Below are 21,397 nucleotides of genomic sequence, written 5' to 3'. Positions count from 1 at the left end.
CCCTCTAATAGGCACCAAATAGATTCCTTGTAGGGATTACATGGCAAGCTTTCAATTGGGTTGTCCATATTTGATCCGCAGATCTATTAGTCCACTGATCAACTTTGGTTGAATGTGGCCTTAGACAGGGATTCCTTCACCCCCTCTCCACATATCACTTTGGTAACATTTTGACATAAACCAGATAATGTCTATAATAAATACTCACTTCAACAGTCAACAGTCAGATAGTACAGCAGTGTCTACACGTCCCCCAGACCACCAGAGGATCCAGAGAGTGGCATTTGATCCCAAGTGACACTAATATCTAGGTATCACTTCTAAGTATAGTGAAAGCCTTTTACCTGACATTGTAAAGTGTAAAGACACTTTTGACTGAAAGAGATACTGGGGCTGTCTTTTGGTAAAATGGACCCTCTTTGAGATAGGAGGAACTCTAATCAGTGTGCCCTTTATTAGAAATTCTTAACAAAAGCAACTTTTTCCAGCCAAGTTTTTGGTGTAACAAGTGCACTCAGTTCACCCCACTGGCCTAAGCATGCCAAACATTTGGACATGCAATTGTGTGTTTAACTCTTAAACTTGAGAGTTTCGGATCTGCCTTGCTTAAATTGTGATTTACCCTGCAGTTTTATCCTGTTAAATCCAGTACTACAAAGTTGCAGCCATACGTGCAACCTCATCTGGACAAACAAGGCGGTCGCACGGGGCAACTAAGTGAGCCTCATGTGGATAATCAAGACCTAATATTACACATTTCATTGTGTTAAATTGCAGGGTACATAACCACAGTTTACATTGGTCTGTACATGTCTGTAGAGGAAGTCAGGAGACCATGTCCCATGGTGTGTTGATAAGATTTGTAATCTTCAAAGAGGAAAGGGTTTTTATTGTGAGAAGGCTTCCTCAAACAGTGTCCCTCTGGGCTAATACGTGTGCCACCCTGTCATCGTTTGTCGTTACCTCATCCTGGACTGTGTGCAGAGTTGTCTGTCTGGAGAGAAATATTTGCTTTGGTGATTGCCCTGTGTTGTGTTAAGTCTTTTCAGTGGAAATAATACCTTTACCTTGTCAGGCTTCACCGTGTGTCAACAGGTAGTGATGCAAGGCAGAAAAGTGGGGAATGCATTATTTTCCTTTCTTACACAATTCCCAAGGGGTGACAATCCCTTCAGTCTGTCTCTTCTTGGCCTTCTTGTCAGCTTTTACATATAGCATTTGTCCTTATTTTATTTTAAAGTCCATCTCTCTCTCTCTCTCTCTCTTTCTCTCTCTCTCTCTCTACAGGACTATGTCTGCCACAATCATTTGAATTAACCGCATATAGTCAGGAAATGGCTGTTTCTGCTACTTGGAATTTAATATCTCACCTCAAAAGAAATGTTTGTTGGGTTATTTAACTATCTGTCTGTGTTATGAGACCTGAAGTTCATATGCTTTTTTCTGTTACTTAATAAATGAAGAAGAAAAAATAGTTGTGTGTGTGTGCTTTAGAAAATGTTTTTTGACATGTTGGCATGCTCCATTTTCTGTCACCTTATTTGAAAAAATCAACTGTGTATGTGATTTAGCAAAGGTAATTTTGACAGTTAAAAGTCAACTATTTTTGAAAAACTTGAAGTGTTAACATTTGAACTTGCAGTTGATGACTGACACCAAAAAAAGGATTCATGGGGTAGATCAAACAATAAATTTTACATTTTGATTTGTGAACAAATATTATTTTAACTGACTTTTTGCATGTTGTATGCGTAATAAGATTACCAACTAATTGGGCAATAAAGTAGATTTGAGCACAACTCTAGATAGGGGACATACAATTTCTTTTGGTCCAGGCAGTTGCTATAGAATCATACTATTGCTGGCTAGCATCTCCTACCTGACTCTTTAATCAAAGGAATGGCATTTAAAAAGGGTGCAGAGGAAGGAAAACACTGAAAAATGCCTTCTGTCCAGTAAGAGAAGTGACCCTGTACAAATCACTTACTTTACTTTGGTGTTGTAAATGGGATGCCTTGTTCCAGGTCAGCAGCAGACCTGAAAAGCCAAGAGCTACTGAAAAGGTGATATATGTGTCCAAAAACCCTGTGTTATGACAGAGGCGACAGTGCCGGGGACTAAAAAGTAAAACATTTGAAGTGCCCACTTGTATTTATAAGAGTATCTATGATCTTTATCATAATGGATGCTTTTCTAGATGAGAGTGTGTGTGAGTGAGTGTAATGCGGGCTGATGTGAGTGATATATGTCTGTCAGGAGTTACAAGGTGTAACACTACTGTTTGCTCAGTAGATATATATCTTGTTTATATATGATTGTAATGTGTGTACTACATTAAACATGGATGTTGCTGCAATGAAAGAGGATTGCGTTTGATGCAAAGAAAGTGCATTTTAGTAAAAGGGGTGATTTGCTTGTTTGATATGAATTGGAGTGAGGGGTGATGCATTATTGTCACCTGTCATAATCTTTAAAACTACTATTTGCATTGTGAGGGCTTGGTAGAAGACTGCCTTTGATTTTTTTCCAAGCCAAGTTTGCTTGAAATTGTCAGATAATAGTGAATGAATTTGGCATTTGAGGTGCGCCTGTTCAGATTTGCTAGTTGCACTTGAATTGATAAACTAGCACTTTTCTAAGTGCTGAACTTGAAATGTTAATCGTTGTTTTATTGGGCAAAACTAAGGCATTTTACATTAAACTGTTCTATTTCTGCAGCTGGAAGTCTGAAGGGTCTGGTTATTGGGAGAAATTTATGCCCTTTCATAATCAATTAGTGTGTGTATAGTCAACTAAGTCAGGCCTGTAGCCAGCAATTTCAAAAGGGGGGGGGGGGTCTTTCAGCCTAGTCTGAAAAAATGGACCTTTTAACATGAAACCTTCATGTACCTTGATAAAATTTTATCCAGAGGGGACCTTTTCCCGACAAAAAGGGAATTCTTCTGAATCCCCCTGGCTACAGGCCTGTAAGATGTGCAGGTGTACCAGGCATATAAAGAAATACTGTGAGACTATTCAGTAGAACCGTATGATTAGAATGATAGGATGACGACTGATAATAGATTATTGGTGATATAGAAAAAAATTTTAGTTCAAGATTTATTTTCATTTCAAGATATTTTTTACTAAATTTTGCTAGATCAAGCAAAAGTTGTGAAAGTAAAAGTAATGAAGCAGGAAACAGTAAATCTTGTACCACCTGGGTAGCTGTAGATATTGTGCTGGGGTAAGCAGATGCCTCTATATCTCCTAATTTGGAGGGTTGCATTTGATTTTTGTGCCTAGGAGGTATCTTTATGTTGAAATTGATACAGCTGAAGAAAATCAATTAATTTAAATTTGTCCTTGTGAAATTAAGTGTATGGTTATTTGGAATGATAAAAAGGACCTTCTCACCTCTCTTGCCCCCTTGGGGTCTCTCACTCTGGCCAGTTTATGTACCTGGTGTCAAAAAGAAACAATTTTATTCTTTGTGATCATATGGAATGTTTTTCAGTTTAACTGCCCTTGTAACAAAAACATGCTTGGGGTACTAGAGAGTTATTTAAAAAAACAATCATTTTCTTGAGCAGGTGGGTTTAGCCGTTTTTGTTAGAATTATGAGTTGAACTTGTAACAAAATCTTAATATTTGAAATAAAGAACAAGCCCTTAAAACATGAATGAAAAGTTTCAGCTTTTGTTATGAGAATGAAAACAAATGTTTTCTTCTTTATAACGTGGTATTTTATTGAATTAAACATCATGTGAACTGTGTATTTATTTACCTGTGCCCTTACAGTTACAGTACAATTTGCAGTAGAAAATAAAGTTGTATACATAGTAGGCAGTGCCAACATCTCTGCAGTACACACTGAATCCTGCAGTCCAATCTATCAAAGGCCTGTAGCCAGCAGTTTCAAAAGGGGGGCTCTTTTTCTGAAAATAGGGGACCCTTTTACCTCTTCAGGCACTACACCTTGGGGAAAGGGCATAGAACCTAGTCTAGATTAAATTGTAATTCAGAGCTGACCTTTTCTGGCCAAAAAGGAGGGCTTATTGGACCTTCCCCGCCTATGGGCCTGTGTTAGTGCTGTATTAGTGAGGGTTGTAATAGTGATGAGTTTGTTCCTTGAGAGGAATGACTGAAAATCTTGCCTTGTGGTGTAATATTTAACATTTGATTTGACCATTTGTCATTACAGATTGCTTGTTTCTAGATATTTGTAATAAAAGTTGATATATCTGAAGGTTAAATTTTTTTTTTGAAAATATTGTCTATCTTGTGTACGAGGCAGTGTGGGCAAAGGAAAATTCTGATAAGGAAATCTACTATTCAAACTATTTTAGTCTCAATAGTCAGGTGGATAATTGTAACTCTAATCCCCAATGAGATCCTCACACCTTCCACGGAGATCTTAACCCTGATCATAGCACCAGTATGTAACACAGTTAATCAAGGGGAGATAGTAAGAATTGACTTCAAGTTGTCTATAATTTCAAAGGAGCAGACTGAATAAACACGATTCTGCATCAGAAAATAAGCTCAAACAGGTTCAAAGATTTTATATCCAATTTGTGATCTTGACATTTCACTGCAATTTTATTTGCCCTTCTCATTACATATGTGCTAAATCCTGCTTCTAATAGATAAGGGGTGTATTTTCTGTGATAGATGGGGAGAAAATTGGGTTTCTAAAGATTCCTCTCATCCCTGGTAGGCATACTTAGAAATGAACTCGGCTCATTCCATTAACTACATTGAACCGTGTCTGGTTCAACTTGTAGTTTGCCATGCCTCCACTGTCTTTTTTATTGAAAATATCTGTACTAAATAGCTATTAGAATACTCCAGATGATACTTCAAGCCTCCTGCCAATGTAAGCAGAGTGCCATTCTTGTTCTATGCTAGTTTTTATGTTAGAATGTAACTAGTTACTGGATGTAAATGGACTATAACCTTGCTATTTGATCTTAAAATAAACCAGTTTAAGAAAAAGTATTCATGAAAACATGAATTATTTCATTTATTTATTATTATTGTTATTTTTTAGATTGAGAGTAAGTCAGTGATGATTGATAACATGAAAGATCTAGAAAAAATTGTTCAAGGGATTATCCTAAATCCAGTACAAGAAATGTTGACATTGATCAGCATGAGCTGGAGAAAATAAATCACTTGAACCGTGGAGAGTATATGGCTTTTATAAATTATGATTTTAACGGTTTGTAACTTGAAATCTAGAATATGTAAGGTAAATGTGCAGTAAATGTAACATGAGGCATGGTCATTCAGCTTAGAAGTACTAGTGCCTTATTCTTCACTGGACTTGTCAATCTGTCAAAATAACCATGAAAATTGTGAGTAAATGCTTCTTTCTGTGGCTATTGTGGGCTTCTTGCTGAAAAGTAATTATGAAATAACACAGTTTGTTAAACGTTTCTATTGGCCCTTTGTTACGCAAGCATCCTACAGGATGTAGTGGGGGAACCAGTCAATAGAAGAGGGTAGAAGTGAGTTTAATAGGGTTTCAATCTAATACAAATGTTTCTTATTTATATAAATATACATTTCACTCGGTAATCGTGGGGGTTGTGTAACAGCTGCTAATATTGAGTGTTTATGAGGTAAATTGCAAAAGTAAATAAAAGAAGGTATGTGATTAAACGTGTCCTGCTGGTCATTCAGGGGTCACCTGAAAGGTCGGAGGTAGAAAGGGGATCAAGTCACTATTATGACTCCTTGCTCAGTTTTCACTGAAGCACAAAATAAATTTGCTTTCTTAGAGCAGCTGAGGGTAAAGAAGTGGTAAAGGTTACCAGCAGTTATACCATAAGTTGAAGAGAATTGTACAATTGGCTGATGACTTTCTACTCTCTTTTGACATCAGCAGTCTAAGACGTCTAAGGTGCTGTGCTCTGTCCTGCTATGTCTATATTCTGTGTACACCTCACTTTGTGCTGTGTCCCAAAGCTCACTTTGGACTGCAGGCTGCTTGGAGACAGTCAACTTGTCAAGAGTGAATTAGTATTTTTATCTGACATCTATACTTTGATTAGAAGGATTCATGAAGTGGAAAGTCTATTGGATTGCCAGCGTGTGGATGGACCCACTTCCTCTGAGTCAGACATGGTTTCACTGAATCTGCCGCCACTTTCTCTGCCAGGGGGTGATGATAATGAGAAATAAAACACTTCCTCAAGAAATCTGGTGACTGTAAACCACTGGTCACAATTGAGATAATGTGATAGTATTTGTAGTTTAAGCATGTCAGTTGAATCAGTCCTAAGGCTTTCTAAATTGAATGTATAGTCAGAGCCTTCTGGTCACTTTAGTAGAGTTTTTTACCAGTCGAATTAAAGTTAAATTATAGTCACCACAGCTCTGTCCAGACAAATGTGTGGTCAGTTTAAAGCTTGCTGCTGACAGACATAAATGAAACAGAGTGCAATGTATCTCAAATTATTTATCCACAGGTGTGACTATACTTGACCAACTTGACCCCTTGTTGACACTGTTGAAAACTACAGTAGTTATAGATATATATGTTATTTTTATAACAGTTATTTGAAACAACAGGAAATCCACACATTGGTGCAGAGACTAACACTGGAAAATTGGTTTTCAACACCCATTACCATTCCTGATTCTCAAGGAATTGGGGAAGACAGACATCTCTTTTTGTACAAAGTTGTACTTCTCAGCTGAAATTGAATTGGATTCTGAAATTGAGACCCAGCTAAAAGAAAGCTGGAAAATTGGCTTAAATGATATATTTTTAGATAGCACAGTGCCACTCGTGTTAAAAAATTGCAACATAACAAAAGTTAGTTAATAATATTGGAAACTGAAATTGAAAATGCAAAATGTAGGGGTTTGAAGTACTTTTAGATAACACACATGCTCAAATACCTTTGCAATAGTCAAGAAAAAAAGTTGGTTACAAAAGTCAGTTACAAAAAATTGCCTGAATGTGTGGCATTTCATGCACAATGAACCACTTCAATTGTAATGACCCTGATTGAGTAATTTGCTAATGATCCTTGGCTTTGTGTTCTATTCTCATTTAAAGACCATTATCATGACCCAGGGGCCATTCAAAGTTAGTAGTACTTACTGACTGGTGCTAGGCCTTGGTTGATAAAGTTACTGATATGTCAAGTTCCCCAAGGATTAACAAAACTGGATGGGTTTAATGAAACATAATGTGCAGTCAGTGAGCTTCTATTTAGTGCAGATGATTTAATATAAAAATCAAGCATTATTTAGTCTGCTATGTTTCTTTGATAAAAGAAACGATAATGTTTACCTGAAGGGTATGTATGACAGACCGAGATTAAAGGTATTAAGTTGAAGTCAAAGAACACTGAGAAAAGAAATTTGTAGCCCAGTTCAGTTGTTTTAGGATCAACATAAAAGTTTAAACATTCCTGAAGTGCAAATCCTATAGAAAGAGAAAATTTTGCAAACATTAAGCTTTGATAACAAAATACCCATGGTTCTGAAATCAGTAAGGCAAGGAAGGAAAGATTGAGATATTTAAAAGAATCACCCTTTTGACCAGAAAAGGTTCACTTTGAATCAAAATTTGCTCTAGGTTCTATGCCATTTCTCAATTTGGATCAACTAAAGGGGTAAAGGGTCCATATTTTTAAAAAAAGAACCCCCACCCCTTCTTTGAAATTTCTGGCTGCAGTGGAGTACATGCGTAGTCACCCTGAACACAGTAGCCAGTGACCAGTCTTCACTGAGTCTTGAGGGAATAATTTGGTGCTTTATGGGAGGTGAGACCCCATTAAGATAATTAGATAATTTGTCTCCTGCTGTAAGGAACAGCAGCTAGATTTGCCCCTGACTTGATGTGCCAGTTAGAAGTCACTCAGGTGTGAAAGTAGTGCCTAATCTACTGACTGTAATGAGAATGAATCAGTGCACTGTTATGTAGCAGGGAATCAAAACACGCCATCTTGTCTTATTGATTTGGCAATATCTCTTTTATAAGAAAACATTATTGGTGTCTACAACTAGACTAACTTTGTAATGCTGAATCAGTTTAATCTGACAACGATTTAAAACTATGCCAAGTATTCTAAAAAGTTAGTCTACTAGTACTTGTGAATGTGACTATATAAGTATTCCACTGTGATGATGTGCCATTTAGTATTCTTGTTCTGTGCAGTGGAATCAGAGCAATGTGTCTTGTGCTGGCTGACCTGACTGCTCCAGACAGTGTAATTAGGTGTTAGGCCATTCACTCTGTGCCTCTGCCCTCCAGAACCTCTCTGGCTGCTAATGTCTAGTGTCCAAGCACATTACTGACTGTGCACTAAATAGATGCTAAATTTATGATGAGAATTTGATTCTGTATGTCGAGGATACTTTAAAAAATCATTTTGATCCCCATTCGTGTTATAGAAAGTCCTTATTTATTTGTATCCGTTTCATATTTTTGACCTTTTTGATAAAGAGCTAACTCATAAAAGTAGTTTAAGCATGACTGATAATGTACAATATGTAAAAACATCTGAATCATAACATGCTGTCAAACTTCATGGGCTGTAACTTATCATTCTTCAACTAGAGAAAATGATCCATGCAAAGTTGAGTTAATGGACATTTTTCTTTTTTACTACATGTACAATTCCTTTCCTGGAGGAGACTACTCTAAGACTGAATAAAAACCCTCTAGACCCTTGTTGTTCCCTAATTTAGTAAAATGGACACCATAAAAACTACGCCTTTCCATGCCAGCAGATGGTCAAACTGTTTAGTGCTTAATTCCTAGAGTTCTGAGAGTTCAGGCAGGTTCCAAGACCTCCAGGAATTACAAAGTTTACCTTGTGGGACGTAAATTGTGAGCTTATGTTTCACGTAGGGTTGACCACTTGTGCAGATCAAAATGAAAACATCTCCCAATGTGGATTCTGTTGAGTATGTCAATGCAGTCTGCTATTTCCTGTTAAAATAGCTGATTAAAGAATGCAGAAGTTAAAAGATAAATGGATTCTACCCACACAGCTGCGGAAGTAATCATTAAAAAAGATCAGATACTTACTGACCACAGGGAGGATTTGGAGTAAAAATTGTTTGCATTTACCTGGTTAGAATATTACTACATATGGTTATGTGGTCTGCTTGTATGCACACAATTTTAAATTGAAAATAGTCACTGTTATATTTCTGAGGATAGGATACAGGCTTTAGTGCTGCTGTGTGGTTTATTTGAAAATTAAACCTTGTCTGACATAGAAATTTGTTACATGTAGCTTGAGGCAGTGTGAGAAAAGGGCAGTTTATTTCTCATATTTAAAGGGTTAATTTGGTTCTGCAGCAGTGCACTGGAATGTCACGTAAGGTACTTCTAAGGTGCAAAGCATGTGTATATATCGGGGGCATGTGATCTCCCGGACCCTGCTGATACTTTCAACCTTTCTAAAGCAGACTACCATTAAGTCTGTATACTTTATTTTCATATGTTATAATTGGGTTTGCTTACACCTTTTTGGCCTCATCATCCAGGACAACTGGGTTAAGGGCGGAGGCTTGCTACTGTGACTAACATGTCCCATCCTCTTGACAGCCTCCTTAATCTTCCTCTCAGCTAATGAGTATTAAACTTGAAATGTCTGCAATAAACTATTTTGGGATACTTTTTATTGTGCAGTGGCAGAACCAAACATCAGACATTTTTGGTTCTTAAAGATGAGCAGAATTTTTCTTAAAAGAGACTTTTGTTACTGGATGATCTATTTCTGAATAAACTTCGAAAGACTATCAGCTAGATGATTATTTCTATTTGGGTTCATCCTGTGTGGTAGCTTTAGGCCAAATGCTAAATATAGTCTAATTTGGCTGGGGAAGTGTAAAATATGTTACAGTATTTCAGCCAATTTTATCTTTGATATATTTTAGCATTTTGATTTGGCCTGAATATGCCAGTTATTTGGTTGCAAATTTTATTCTTGAGAACCCAGTGTATCAGCCCAGATGTCTGCTCTGCCAATGTCCTTAAATTGCACCACCACACCAGTATAAGTTCCCAGTCAGTGTCCCTTTGTGTGATTGACTTATTACCAGTGATTATATCCATTGGGCTTGCTTTTGACCAGGAGTATTCTTGTACAAACTTAAAGCACCTGATATAAGGCCGTCACATTGAGTTGTGACATGGAGCCTTCTCATGTGTCGATATAATCTTGCAGTCTTTGATCAATTTTTCTCTTCACTTAAACTACCGGTGGCATGAATGATATAGGACATTAATTTCCATCATGTTTTTTTTTCCTCTGGAGAATGAGAGTTTACTAACACAAAGATATAAATAATTTCTTAATGTGTTATTTCTTCATTTTACTGGGTATCAAAGTGCCCATAAGATGGCATAACGTGTGTTAACTGTAGGAGGAGATTTATAGGTGGTCAGGAAGGGAGCAAAAATGTTATTACAAACTGCCTAACATATCCCGCTGTATGAGAAAGCCACATGCACTCTCGGGACCCTTTTAGTGTAGTGGTCTGCAAAATAGATCTAGAGGATGAAATCAATCAGAGCTAACATACAGTAATGATGCCCAGGAAAAAAATGTCCAGAATATGAAATACAGTAAACAAAGACAAAGCTGTGGATGGAAATGGCTCCGTTTTTGTCAAAGATTATGGAGGAAGGTCGTGAGAATTCTGGAGAATTTCTTAATTTTAAGCTCTGGTGGTTTTTTAGGTAATGATTGATTGTATGCTTCCCATGTGCTCTCCTTTGTTTATAGACAGAGTACAATAGCATGGTTTGCAGATGTGTTTGCTGTCTGTTGCTTTGTCATTGCTCAGACTTCAGCTGTTAAATGATGATTTAGCCAGGCTAACAAGAATATACTCAGAAGTCCTTTACAATAATCACCTTCTTTCCAGGGCTGCTCAGTTTATAATGTATACAACTTGACTTATAAAAAATATCCTTCTCCCTCAAGGCCAATATTTTCTTACTTCATTTACCCACTGTTAAAGAAGAACATTAATACTTTTCTGAGCAAAGCAAATCCCAACTTTTTAAAAACGGTTATTCCTGAAGACATTAGTGTTAGGGTCATGCCTGGCTGCATGCTTAAGAATATTAACATTTTTTCTAAAAATATATAAAAGACAATTTCTTATCTTGGTATTTTTGTTTGTATGTTTATTAGATCTGACATTTACTAGGGTTAGATTTTAGAGGCCTGAAAATTGTTACTTATCTGTTAAAATGTTTATTGCCCATCTACAATCTCAGTATTTTTGTACAGTGTTCAAGCAATTGTAGGCATCAGAACATTTTAACATTAGATTTCTTTGAACATCTGATTGTCTAATAAAAAGAAAAGAAAAAAATGTACATTTGTCCCCTTTTTGCAACAGATTGGATGGAGCTGGATGTTTTTTTTGTACTACTGGATATATTGTTGTAACCCCATTAGGTAGAGCAAACTTGGAACCACTTTTCTCAGCTGGTGCTGATAACAAACAGATACAACACATTCCCAGCACAGTAGCATAAAACAGACTACCATGTTACACTGGGTAAGGAACTCAGTGCTCAGTGAATGCTCTATTGTGTCTCAGTTGATCCCCACCAGCATACTGTGTCCCTGTATTAGTCAAGCACCTGTTTTTTTTTAGTGGCATTGAGATAACAAAGTTTGCCTCTCTTTGGGAGGATGTTCTGAGCATAGTTGATTACTCAGATGACTAGCAAGGGGCTGACTGTGTCTGTCTGGGGCTGGTTTAGTGTGAAATGATGTGGAGAGAAGCATGACAAGAATACTGCCATGTAATATTACACACTTTTACAGTTGATAACCTGCTAACAGATGTGAGAACTTAACTATTGCCCTCCCCATCAAAATCTGTTAATTTCAGCAGTGCAGAGATTGATTCTCTGTATTGAGCAGTGCTGCTTTGTCATTAGACTTAAACTGGGTGTGAAATTGTTTGTTTAATCAGTCATGAAACCCTTATTTATATTGTTGCATGTTCGAAACTGCACATTTTAAATCTAAAGATTCAGAGGTTACAAAAGATACCTTTTAAAGGCATTAACTCATGCACATGTTCAGAATTCTTCCCAAAGAATATTTTGTATAGAATTAAAACTGAAACCTTTATGTTAATAGGGTTTTATCTTTGAAACATTTAAATATTATATCCCAATACCTTTAGGCTTCCATATGTTTTCAGTATAATATGTAAGGCTTAGTGGTATATTTCTAGAAATATTGTGTTAATACTTACAGACCCGTAGCCAGGGGGGGTTTGGGGGGAACGAAAGAACCGCCCCTTTTGCTGGGAAAAGGTCCACTCTGGGTAAAATTTGATCTAGGTACATGCAGTTTTTATGGGAAAAGGTCCAATTTTTCAGAAAAAGAACCCCCCTTTTTGAAATTGCTGGCTACGGGCCTGTACTTACGACATTTTTGTAAAAATTTTGTATGGTAAATATTTTCTTGTTTTGGATATTTGCAGAGAAATAGCAAAAGACCTTGCAGGTATTCCCATATATCTGTTTCGTCAAGGAAATGCAAAGCATGTCTTGCTCCACATTCCTACATTTGTCAGATTACCTGTAAAGTGGTATAAAAAAGCCAGTGCCATCTAGTACATTCCATTTTACTAAGAAGATACAATAAAAAGATTTGAGGGTACAGGTCAAATTGCTTCAACCTTTCCACCCATCCTGATTTATTCATAATCTTTTCCCCCAATGTGACATACTATTCTTATACAGTACCAGTATTCATTTAACTTGATTGGCGGTGCAGGTTGACTTTGAGGACTGATTCCAGCAGGGTGATACCTTCTTGTGTTTGTGTCTCAGTACCTTAAAAAGAAAATTATGAAGAATCATATGTACTGAGTATTATGGCTATTAGTATTTGTTTATAAAATAAATGTAACAGCTTTTCTAGTAAAAACATTGGGTTTAGCTAGGTTCGGTTTATCAGTTGAAGAAACAAAGTCTGATGTTGGTTTCCCCACAGGTGGTAAGTAGAGCCTTGTGCTGGATCCTGTTGCCTTTTATTGGAAGCTAAGAATCATCACATTGCATTTTATTACAGGCCTCACAGCGTTGGAAATGTTTCTTTCTTTGACTTTTCTTCAGTCATTTCAATTTGAGACTTAGTGATGCATTTCTTTTTGACATTTTTGGATCAGTTTAAAAAGTCAGAACATGTTTTATTGAAAATGTTTGCTCTACTGGAATCTATAATTTAGACATTGATGGATCATTTTAAGAAAATCACAGGTATACTGATTTTGAGGTGAATAAACTTGTTGTAGGTAAAGATTATAGTTTGATGTTAGCACTTCATTTTGATCAGAATGAAGGGATGTTAGTGAAGGCGGCAGTTTGCTGAGGGGCATTCAGGCATTGTGTGTACCTGTATATGATGTGGTTGGAATGGTGGGCAGACTTTCTGTAATGTCACTTCCCTGACATCCACTGTGAACATGACGACTGCAATGTAAAGTATATCTCATAATAACAGCATGTTGCTGGCGCTAAAAAAGTTTTTCATTCCAGCTACTACTGAAGGTTGTATGTTTCTTATAATTATGCCCTATAGCTTGCACATGAAAGGATGAAAAAAACCTATCTGACTAGCTTCCAGGGCAGAAACTTATGACATAGTTGGTATATTTCCCCAGATCTGTACTTGTAGGACATAGAAGAAAGCAGATAAAATTCATTTTCCTCAGCACATGATGCATCAAAATATGCAATATTAGTCATATATAGTTAGAATACTTAAAAATCCAGAAAAAAAAGTCACCTGCCTTGGTTGTGCAGTGAGAATTCTGTTAAGAATACACATTCATCTCAAGCTTATCCTGGAGATTCAGATATTTATTAGTTCCATGTCATGTTGAAGATGCTAGTTTGAATACTGGTATATTTGTGCAAGACATTTTACATACATGTAAATGACACCCAGGTACAGTAATAGAGGTGATCTAAGGTGATCGGATGTTCTCACTTAGAATTGTGATCCAGGTTTTGTATTGTGGTTAAGCTGAGGTGAGTGGTCGGTTCAATTGCCGGCAGCGTGTTTTAAGAGGCACCCACATGATTGTTTGATTTGTAAAAACATGTCAGGCACACCTCTGCATTTACCCTTCTGATTGAGTCCAGTGGATATCCTTTGTTACCGAGGTGTTAAAGGAGAAGTCATGTCTTTTTTCAATCTGCTATGTATAACATGTTTTCTTCAGCCAAGGTCTACTGCAAGTCTGGTCTTTTGTAGTAGAAACATAAATAGTAAATATTTTTCTTTTCAATGCATTTTTTATGGAAGGAATATTAGAAAGTAGTGATAACAGATATGCAGTATTTTACTGCAGGAAACCAGCTATGCAGTCAGCCATAGTTACTCAAAGAAATCAAGCTTTTCAATTAAATGCTATAATGACCATCTTTGAAACTATTCAGTTTTCTGTAGTATTGCTTTAGGCAAGAGAGGTAATGGATACTTAGTTATGTCTCTGTTAAACAAACTGGGCATGGGCATTTGAATTTTTTTCTTTAGCATTTTTTCTTGCCATGTGATCCTGTATTGGGAAACAGGAAGAGACATTGTCAGTTATCAGTGGAGTTGTTGACCCATGTGAAGGGAATTATGTTTCAGAGGTCTTCTGCTGGTGGTCTGAATCCACATTCACAGATGCTCAGGAAAAGTAATGTGTGTTAGCCCAGGAGAATCCTCATCTGTGCATCTGTGCTTTTACATTATAGATTTATTATAAACTAACAGGCTCTGTTACTGTGCTCCCATAGATTATAGAATGCCAGCTATTTCATGAGTGAAAGCATGTATGATAAACAATTTATATTTGTTGCTATTTTTTAACATTTAATGTCTAACCTGGACATTTTATCATGAAGATGCTGGGTTCAATGTGGGAGGTTAGATTTGACCATCTTGTTTTGGAAATGTCTTTCAAAATGTTTTTGTAACTGAGAAATTGATTTGGAATGTAAGTAATGGTGGTTAATTTGTATCTTCTTAACAACAAAATGTTTACCCTTGGCTGAGTGAGACACAAGTTGTGTTTAGAAATGAAAGGATGGTTTGCTCAGCCCAGGTAGTCACATCAAGTCTGTCATAAAAATAAACAAACAACTGCTTTGAAAGCAATTTTACAATGACAATAATTGAATAAATTGACAGCAGTGAGTGAAACCTGAATCAAGACAGGAAAATGTATCCTGAACAGTGCAAATTAATGGATTCACTCTTTTACTAAATAAGAAACAAAATCTTATATTAGGATTGCCTGTGACCCATTATAACATAACATCTGCTCTCCAAGTCCACCACTGAGTTAAGTTACCTATCCCAAAATGAATGCCCGTCAGCATATCATACCTCACCAGGTTTGTGTGGACGGTTACTGACCATCTGGTCATCTGGATAGTATGTCCTGACTGTCAGGTGTGCAGAGCACCTGCTCTTTCGGCTTTAAGTGGGACTTCACCACAGTCATGCTTTTAACTCTGAGGAACATGTACACAAAATGAATGGGATCAGTATTATATTTCTTTTACTCCAAGGAATCTTTTCACAGAATGACTTGAGTCATATTAATCCTTCTTTTAGCACTAAGATGGCTTAAATAATCAGAGCCAACCTCTTAACTTTGAAGGATATTTACTGTATACAAAGACAAAGTGACATGAATCATTACAGAAATCCTCTGAACTCAAGGGACATTTTTTGTGCAGACTGATCATATTTGATGAGTTTCTAATGCACGAGGGAGTACGTTATTTAGATGAACTTTAAATTTTTCAAATATGTCTTTAGTGTGGTGTCAACAAATTGTGTGAAATTGACGGCATTGTGCTTGTTCATGAAAGATATTGTCTGACAACTTTAGCCTTGGACTTTGGTATGCAATCTGTTTTGTACACATAATGTAGACATATCTATGAGGGGGGATCTCAAGGGTAAGAATGTATAGAAATGATTACCTTCTTAATCCTGTAGAAAACTCAAAGAATCCATGGTCTAGAACTTCTAGACCTGAAGAATATTTACTTGATTCAGTTGATAGCTGTTGGCTATTAAGCTGACCAGCTGTGAGAGAAATAAACAAGGACCAGCTTCATTCCAGTTGCTGTGCAGTTAATGTGTGAAAAAAACTCAACATTTCAATCAACTCCATATTAGACAGTCTGCAGTTCGAAATAATATACAGTTTGGTCCAGCAAATACCTTTTGGTCTTTGGGGAGATTAAGATTTCAGTGTTAAGAAGCCAGCACCTGTTGTTCAAATGTAAAAAAAGAAAACATTTGTTTTTTACTTTCGTAATTAGTGTTTTTATAAGGACTCTTCTGTCTGACTAACACTCTCAGTGTTGTGCATGCTAATGTATGCTGACTTCAGTTTCACTTAAACTTACACTTAAGATAGCAATCATCAAATTTAACCAATTTGAAATGTCTGATGGAGTTGTTCTTCAGATTCTATAATCAGATATGGGGAAGAAAAACAAGTCAGGTCAACCAAAAAATTCGGAAGTGGTTCTAATTCTGAACAAATGTTTTGCTCTGTATCAGGTCCACTGCTGGCATAGGCAATTGTGTCTTTTGCCTTCATAGTAACCTGCTTCAGAGAAGTTGCCTGCTTGAAACATACTTCAAATGAGGGACTTCAAAGAGCCCCTATTAATGTCAGTTGGCTCATGGTAGTGCTACACTTAGCCACAGTGGCAAAGATTTTCATGGTCATTAAATGTTCAGAATTGTCTATTAAAAAACTTTATGACACATGACACGAAGTCTGCCATTAGAGATAATTAGGCAGTGCTTTTTTATTACCAGTTGACATAAGAAAACCCACAAACATCATTTGAAGCTTTGCTGATTAATGTATTTTTAGTTTGAGCTAAACATATTGAGTTATGGTTAATAGTTGATGTGTTCTTCTAATTATCAACATTTCACAAAAGATTTTAATTTTTTTTTCATGGCATCTATTTATGAATTTCTTGAAATATGTATATTGAAATAAATGGTTTTGACCATTTTTATCAGAAAAGATCACATGTAATTGCTGAAACATGTTATGTATATTTATACTTTCTTTGTTTCAGAACCTAGGGAGTCAGACTTACTACAAGCAATTGATGTGAGGCCATTAACACCCCATGTAACATTCATCAGTGGATTTGATGGCTATCCAGCTTTCCAGATCAAGCATAATGCAGACATTCAGAAACCAGTGTTATCATATCTACCTAAAGTTCTTTTTGCAGAATTTTCCATTCTGGTCACTGTCGAACAGTTCTCTGCAGAAGGAGGATTTTTATTTGCAGTAGTGAATCCCATGTCAAATGTCCTTCAGTTTGGATTGAATATCACAGAGGTGGTGGACGGACACCAAAATATAGTACTTATTTACACAGAGCTAGAAAAACATAAGGAGTTGGAGCCAACAGCCACTGCTATTGCCACCTTTAAGGTGCCCCAATTTGTAAAACAATGGTCGAGATTTGCAATCTTGGTTTATCAGGAGAGTATTACACTTTACTTAGACTGCGAGGAATACGAGACAGTGACCTTCGAAGACAGGAAGCCACTGATGCTCATTCCTGGATCTACGCTGTACATAGGGCAGGGCGGAGCATTTGGAGGCCATTTCCAGGTAGGCCTATTATGTGTTAATGCTGTGAAGATTAAAGAAAATGTTGAGATATTACTAAGGGTGGGTGTAGATGGGGGTTGGAGGAGGGGGCTTGGTCACTCTAATATAAAAAGACTAAAGGACTTTCTGTATTGTTCTTTCCTAGCTTTCCACCTTTAACTGTTATACATCAGTGTTGTTTGTCTTTGAAAAAAGAAAAAGAAAAAAAAAACATAAGATAGGTGCAAATTTAAGCAAAGGGTTTCTTCCTCAAAAGAAGCAATTTTATGTAAGAGGCAAGGGTGTGTATCATGTTGCAATCTCAATTTTCTTGTATAATAGGCGTTATTTTTGAAGGGGTATCACTGACTGGTTAACCACCTAGCACCCACCAGGTATGAAATGCAAGATTAGCCCATATCTTAGTATGCAGACTGATAAAGATCGCCTTTCTTTATATAGTAACAGCAGTGACCTGTTTACCCCAAAAAACTTTCAGACATTCTAGGATGCTCTTGTAGACACAGCAATACTACAGTATCACGATTTGCAATAGAAATGCTATAGAAGTGATTTGAAGAGGGAGGAGAGTAGTTTTACTGTACATACAATATTATTTGATACTAAAGTATAATATTATTATTTGATTGTCCTGTAATAGCTGTCTGTGCTCACTTAAAAAAATACATCTGATTTTCAGTAACTGTTTATATCTTAACCTTTTAAGAAGTTTATAAGAACAAAGACCTTTTCAAATTAAAGAGTTGAACTTGCATTATAGTTTTCTTGTTGACGTGGATGGATTTATCATTAAAAACAGGAAGTCAACATGCTACAACTGATGACCATCTTCAAGTTTTGGACATTAATTGGGAGTAACGCTGGCAAATCTGAACCTAATCATGGAGCTAATAACTGGTGCTTCCTTGTTTTAAATGTGCCTGTTAACCTTATTAGATGTGTATGTTGCCCTTTGAGAGTGGGCAATGTTTAAGAAAGGTGGTTCCCAGATTTGGTGCCAGGATCTCCTTTGATATAATTTTACTTTTATCTTGACATTTTAGGTCAGGATTGTATATGTGCATGTGACTTGAATATGGGGGGAAACAGAGTAGGAAAGAACAGGGGCAATAAACTTCAACAGAATATAAGCATTAACCTGCTAGCTACCTGTCTGCCCTGTGTCCTGAAGTAAGACACTTCACACCTTATGGCTCTCCTTACACAGGTGTATATGTAAACTAGCTGAACTTGGTTGCAATGGAGGGAATAGCACTTTGGCTTCAAGTAGTGCAAAAAGGGAGGAAGTAGAGGGGGGTTAAGCAACGTTTTTAAACATTTATCTCTAGGTATTGCCAGAAAACTGTTGATAAACAGTAGTATGAATTGAAACTAGCACAGTGTGTAGGGAGCAAGGTGTGATAGACTAGGCTCTTTTTAATCCAGGGAGAATAGGAAAACTCAGTTGCTTCATAGTACAGAAAATAGGGATATTCACCAGCCTTTCTAGACCCACATGGGTTGACCTGCCACAGGTAGCAAACTTTTGTAAGATATGAATAGATTTCCTCATCAGACATCACACTCATGGAGGAAAGGGTTACACATTTGTCAAAATATTGATGCTGAAAGATTAAAGTGAGAAAATAACCTGATAGAATCTCACCAACTATTATCACCTTGAGAATCATAAATCTTTGCCTTTTGACAACATTTTGTGAGAATAAGATAAATGATAAGATCAAGGGAGTTACCAAAATATGTGCAACAGGACATTAAAAAACATGCTTTATCACTGAGTGTTATCTGACACTGTGCTAATAATTGAAGTAGTTTTATTTGCACTCTTGCCCTTAATGCAAGTAATTTTTTAAATCATATATCTGAATGGAAGATAGCGGTATCACCAGAGCGTGAATTTGGAATACCCATCAGGTCACAGTGTAGCTATACATCTCATTGCAGCAGTTGAGATGTTGGTGGTCCCACCTGAACACAATGGGTGAGATATGATTGGTCTGGTGGGACTGATAAAGATCTAAGATAATTGAGTGGTTGTGGATTTTAATCAGAAGAGACAAGTGACATAATTGAAGGAGGTTGGGCAGAAAATTAGGACTTAACTGCCCAATTTAGATAAAATCCATCTGATAAACCCTCCAATTTCCCATATGTGTTAGCCATATGGCAGCTCAGCATGACAGGCATTCCAAGATAGAGATGTCTGAACTGAAACATTTTATACACTATATACCTGTAATTAGGTCTTTGAATGTATAGATTTTATTCAACAATTTTTCATTTTTTTCTGTCTGAAAGTAATTATCTGAATGTCTAGAACTTGCTTCAAAAATAGAAATTAAAAAAAAAATTACTAGGTATTTTTTACTTTACAGCTAGGTACCTGTTGTTTGTGTGTGTGTGTGTGGGCATTACGAGAATGCCAAAAATTACAATTTAAATCAGGCAACATAAGGTCTGTGTTTATGTGTGGATTGAGGATGTCTTCCAGACAAATTGATGAAGCAGTAGGCTGTTTAGCAAGGGTGTGACTATTGCCTTGGTAGACAGCTTGATTAATGCCATTGCTCCACTAAGGTGCTATGTTACATAAGTGGAAGTTTGCCAGCTTTTAATAAACAAGAGACCTGTCTTATTGCCTGAGTTTTTTTTACCTTTTTGTCCTTTCGCATATTTGTCTACAGTAAATATTTAATTCTTTCAAATTTCTCAAATTTAGAGAGACTTTCTTTAAGTTTTTTTCTATTTGGTATATATAAAAAAGACACAATTTTTTGATGTGCCAAACTATAGTTTGTTCATAAATTTCTGAGTTCATTCATAATGGTGTGTGAATCTATACGTATTCAATACAGGTACTGGTACATCAATCAGTTATTTGCACATATTTTAGTAGGCAAATGTTATTGAGTTTATTTATTTTTTTTTTTCAGATGTTGTTGTTTATATCATCTTTTATCAATATGCTTTATTATTTACAGGGAGCTGTGCAAGAACTCAAGATCCACCCTGATCACCGGGAGGCAGAGGACCAGTGCCAAGAAAATGTAAGCAGCCTCCATAGCAACAGATTGGCTTAATTCAATGATTTTTGTTACTTTAAATTATTGCCAGATTATACAGTGTCATTATACATATTTTGTATACTATGCATGCTTGTTAAAACATAAAAAATTAAGTGTTAACCTTTTTTTAACTGCACAATTTTTAAACATTTTCATCATTATCTTAAGTTAGGTTTAGTATAAGATATCATTGTGCTCAGGTGGTTTGTATCTGAGAACAAGACAAAAGTAAATATAATGACCAAGCCTGACTCTTCTCACTAGTCCAGTCAGACAAATAAGGTCATTTTTTTCTTACTAAACATGTATACACTATACTTATATAATTAAAGAAGTCAGTTGGGCAACAATAGGGTTTTCAAATACATTTTACTATTTGCACTTTAATATATTCTTCGATATTTTATCATTTTCCAGAAAATAAAGCTGTCTTTAAATTTATCTTGTTGTCTCTCTGCAATGAATCAATCAGTCTTGAGTTCCCACAGTCACTGGTATTAGCAATAAAGTACAATTATTTTTCAATTCTCCAATTTCTTCAAGTAAGCAGAAGACTGATTGCCCATTTAAATGAATAAAAGTTTGAAGGTCCTGTTAACTTGTCATTTTTGAGACCACCACTGCTTTTCATCAGATACAAAAGATGCTGCATCCTCTTTACTTGTGGAAGAAACAAT

The 21,397-nt window shown here is 36.3% G+C and overlaps 1 protein-coding gene across 5 annotated transcripts in view; it reads left to right on the top strand.

Annotated features, from left to right (window-relative positions):
- LOC106171914 (uncharacterized) overlaps positions 1 to 21,397 on the top strand; it is a 69,543-nt gene that overhangs the window by 4,621 nt on the left and 43,525 nt on the right. For all 5 annotated transcript variants that reach the window (XR_015332735.1, XM_087003652.1, XM_087003653.1 and 2 more), the window contains exons 3-4: positions 17,105 to 17,655; positions 20,637 to 20,702. Coding sequence is in view for 4 of the 5 variants with exons in the window: in XM_087003652.1 (XP_086859778.1) it covers positions 17,105 to 17,655; positions 20,637 to 20,702 (617 nt within the window). In the remaining variant the exon portion in view is untranslated. The remainder of the gene's footprint in view (positions 1 to 17,104; positions 17,656 to 20,636; positions 20,703 to 21,397) is intronic.

The sequence above is a fragment of the Lingula anatina genome, chromosome 2 (assembly GCF_051362555.1).
Source record: "Lingula anatina isolate TDL-2025a chromosome 2, LinAna3.0, whole genome shotgun sequence".
NCBI classification, from domain to species: domain Eukaryota; kingdom Metazoa; phylum Brachiopoda; class Lingulata; order Lingulida; family Lingulidae; genus Lingula; species Lingula anatina.
The sequence above is the reverse complement of the archived record's forward strand: the minus strand, read 5'-3'. Positions and strand labels throughout refer to the sequence as shown.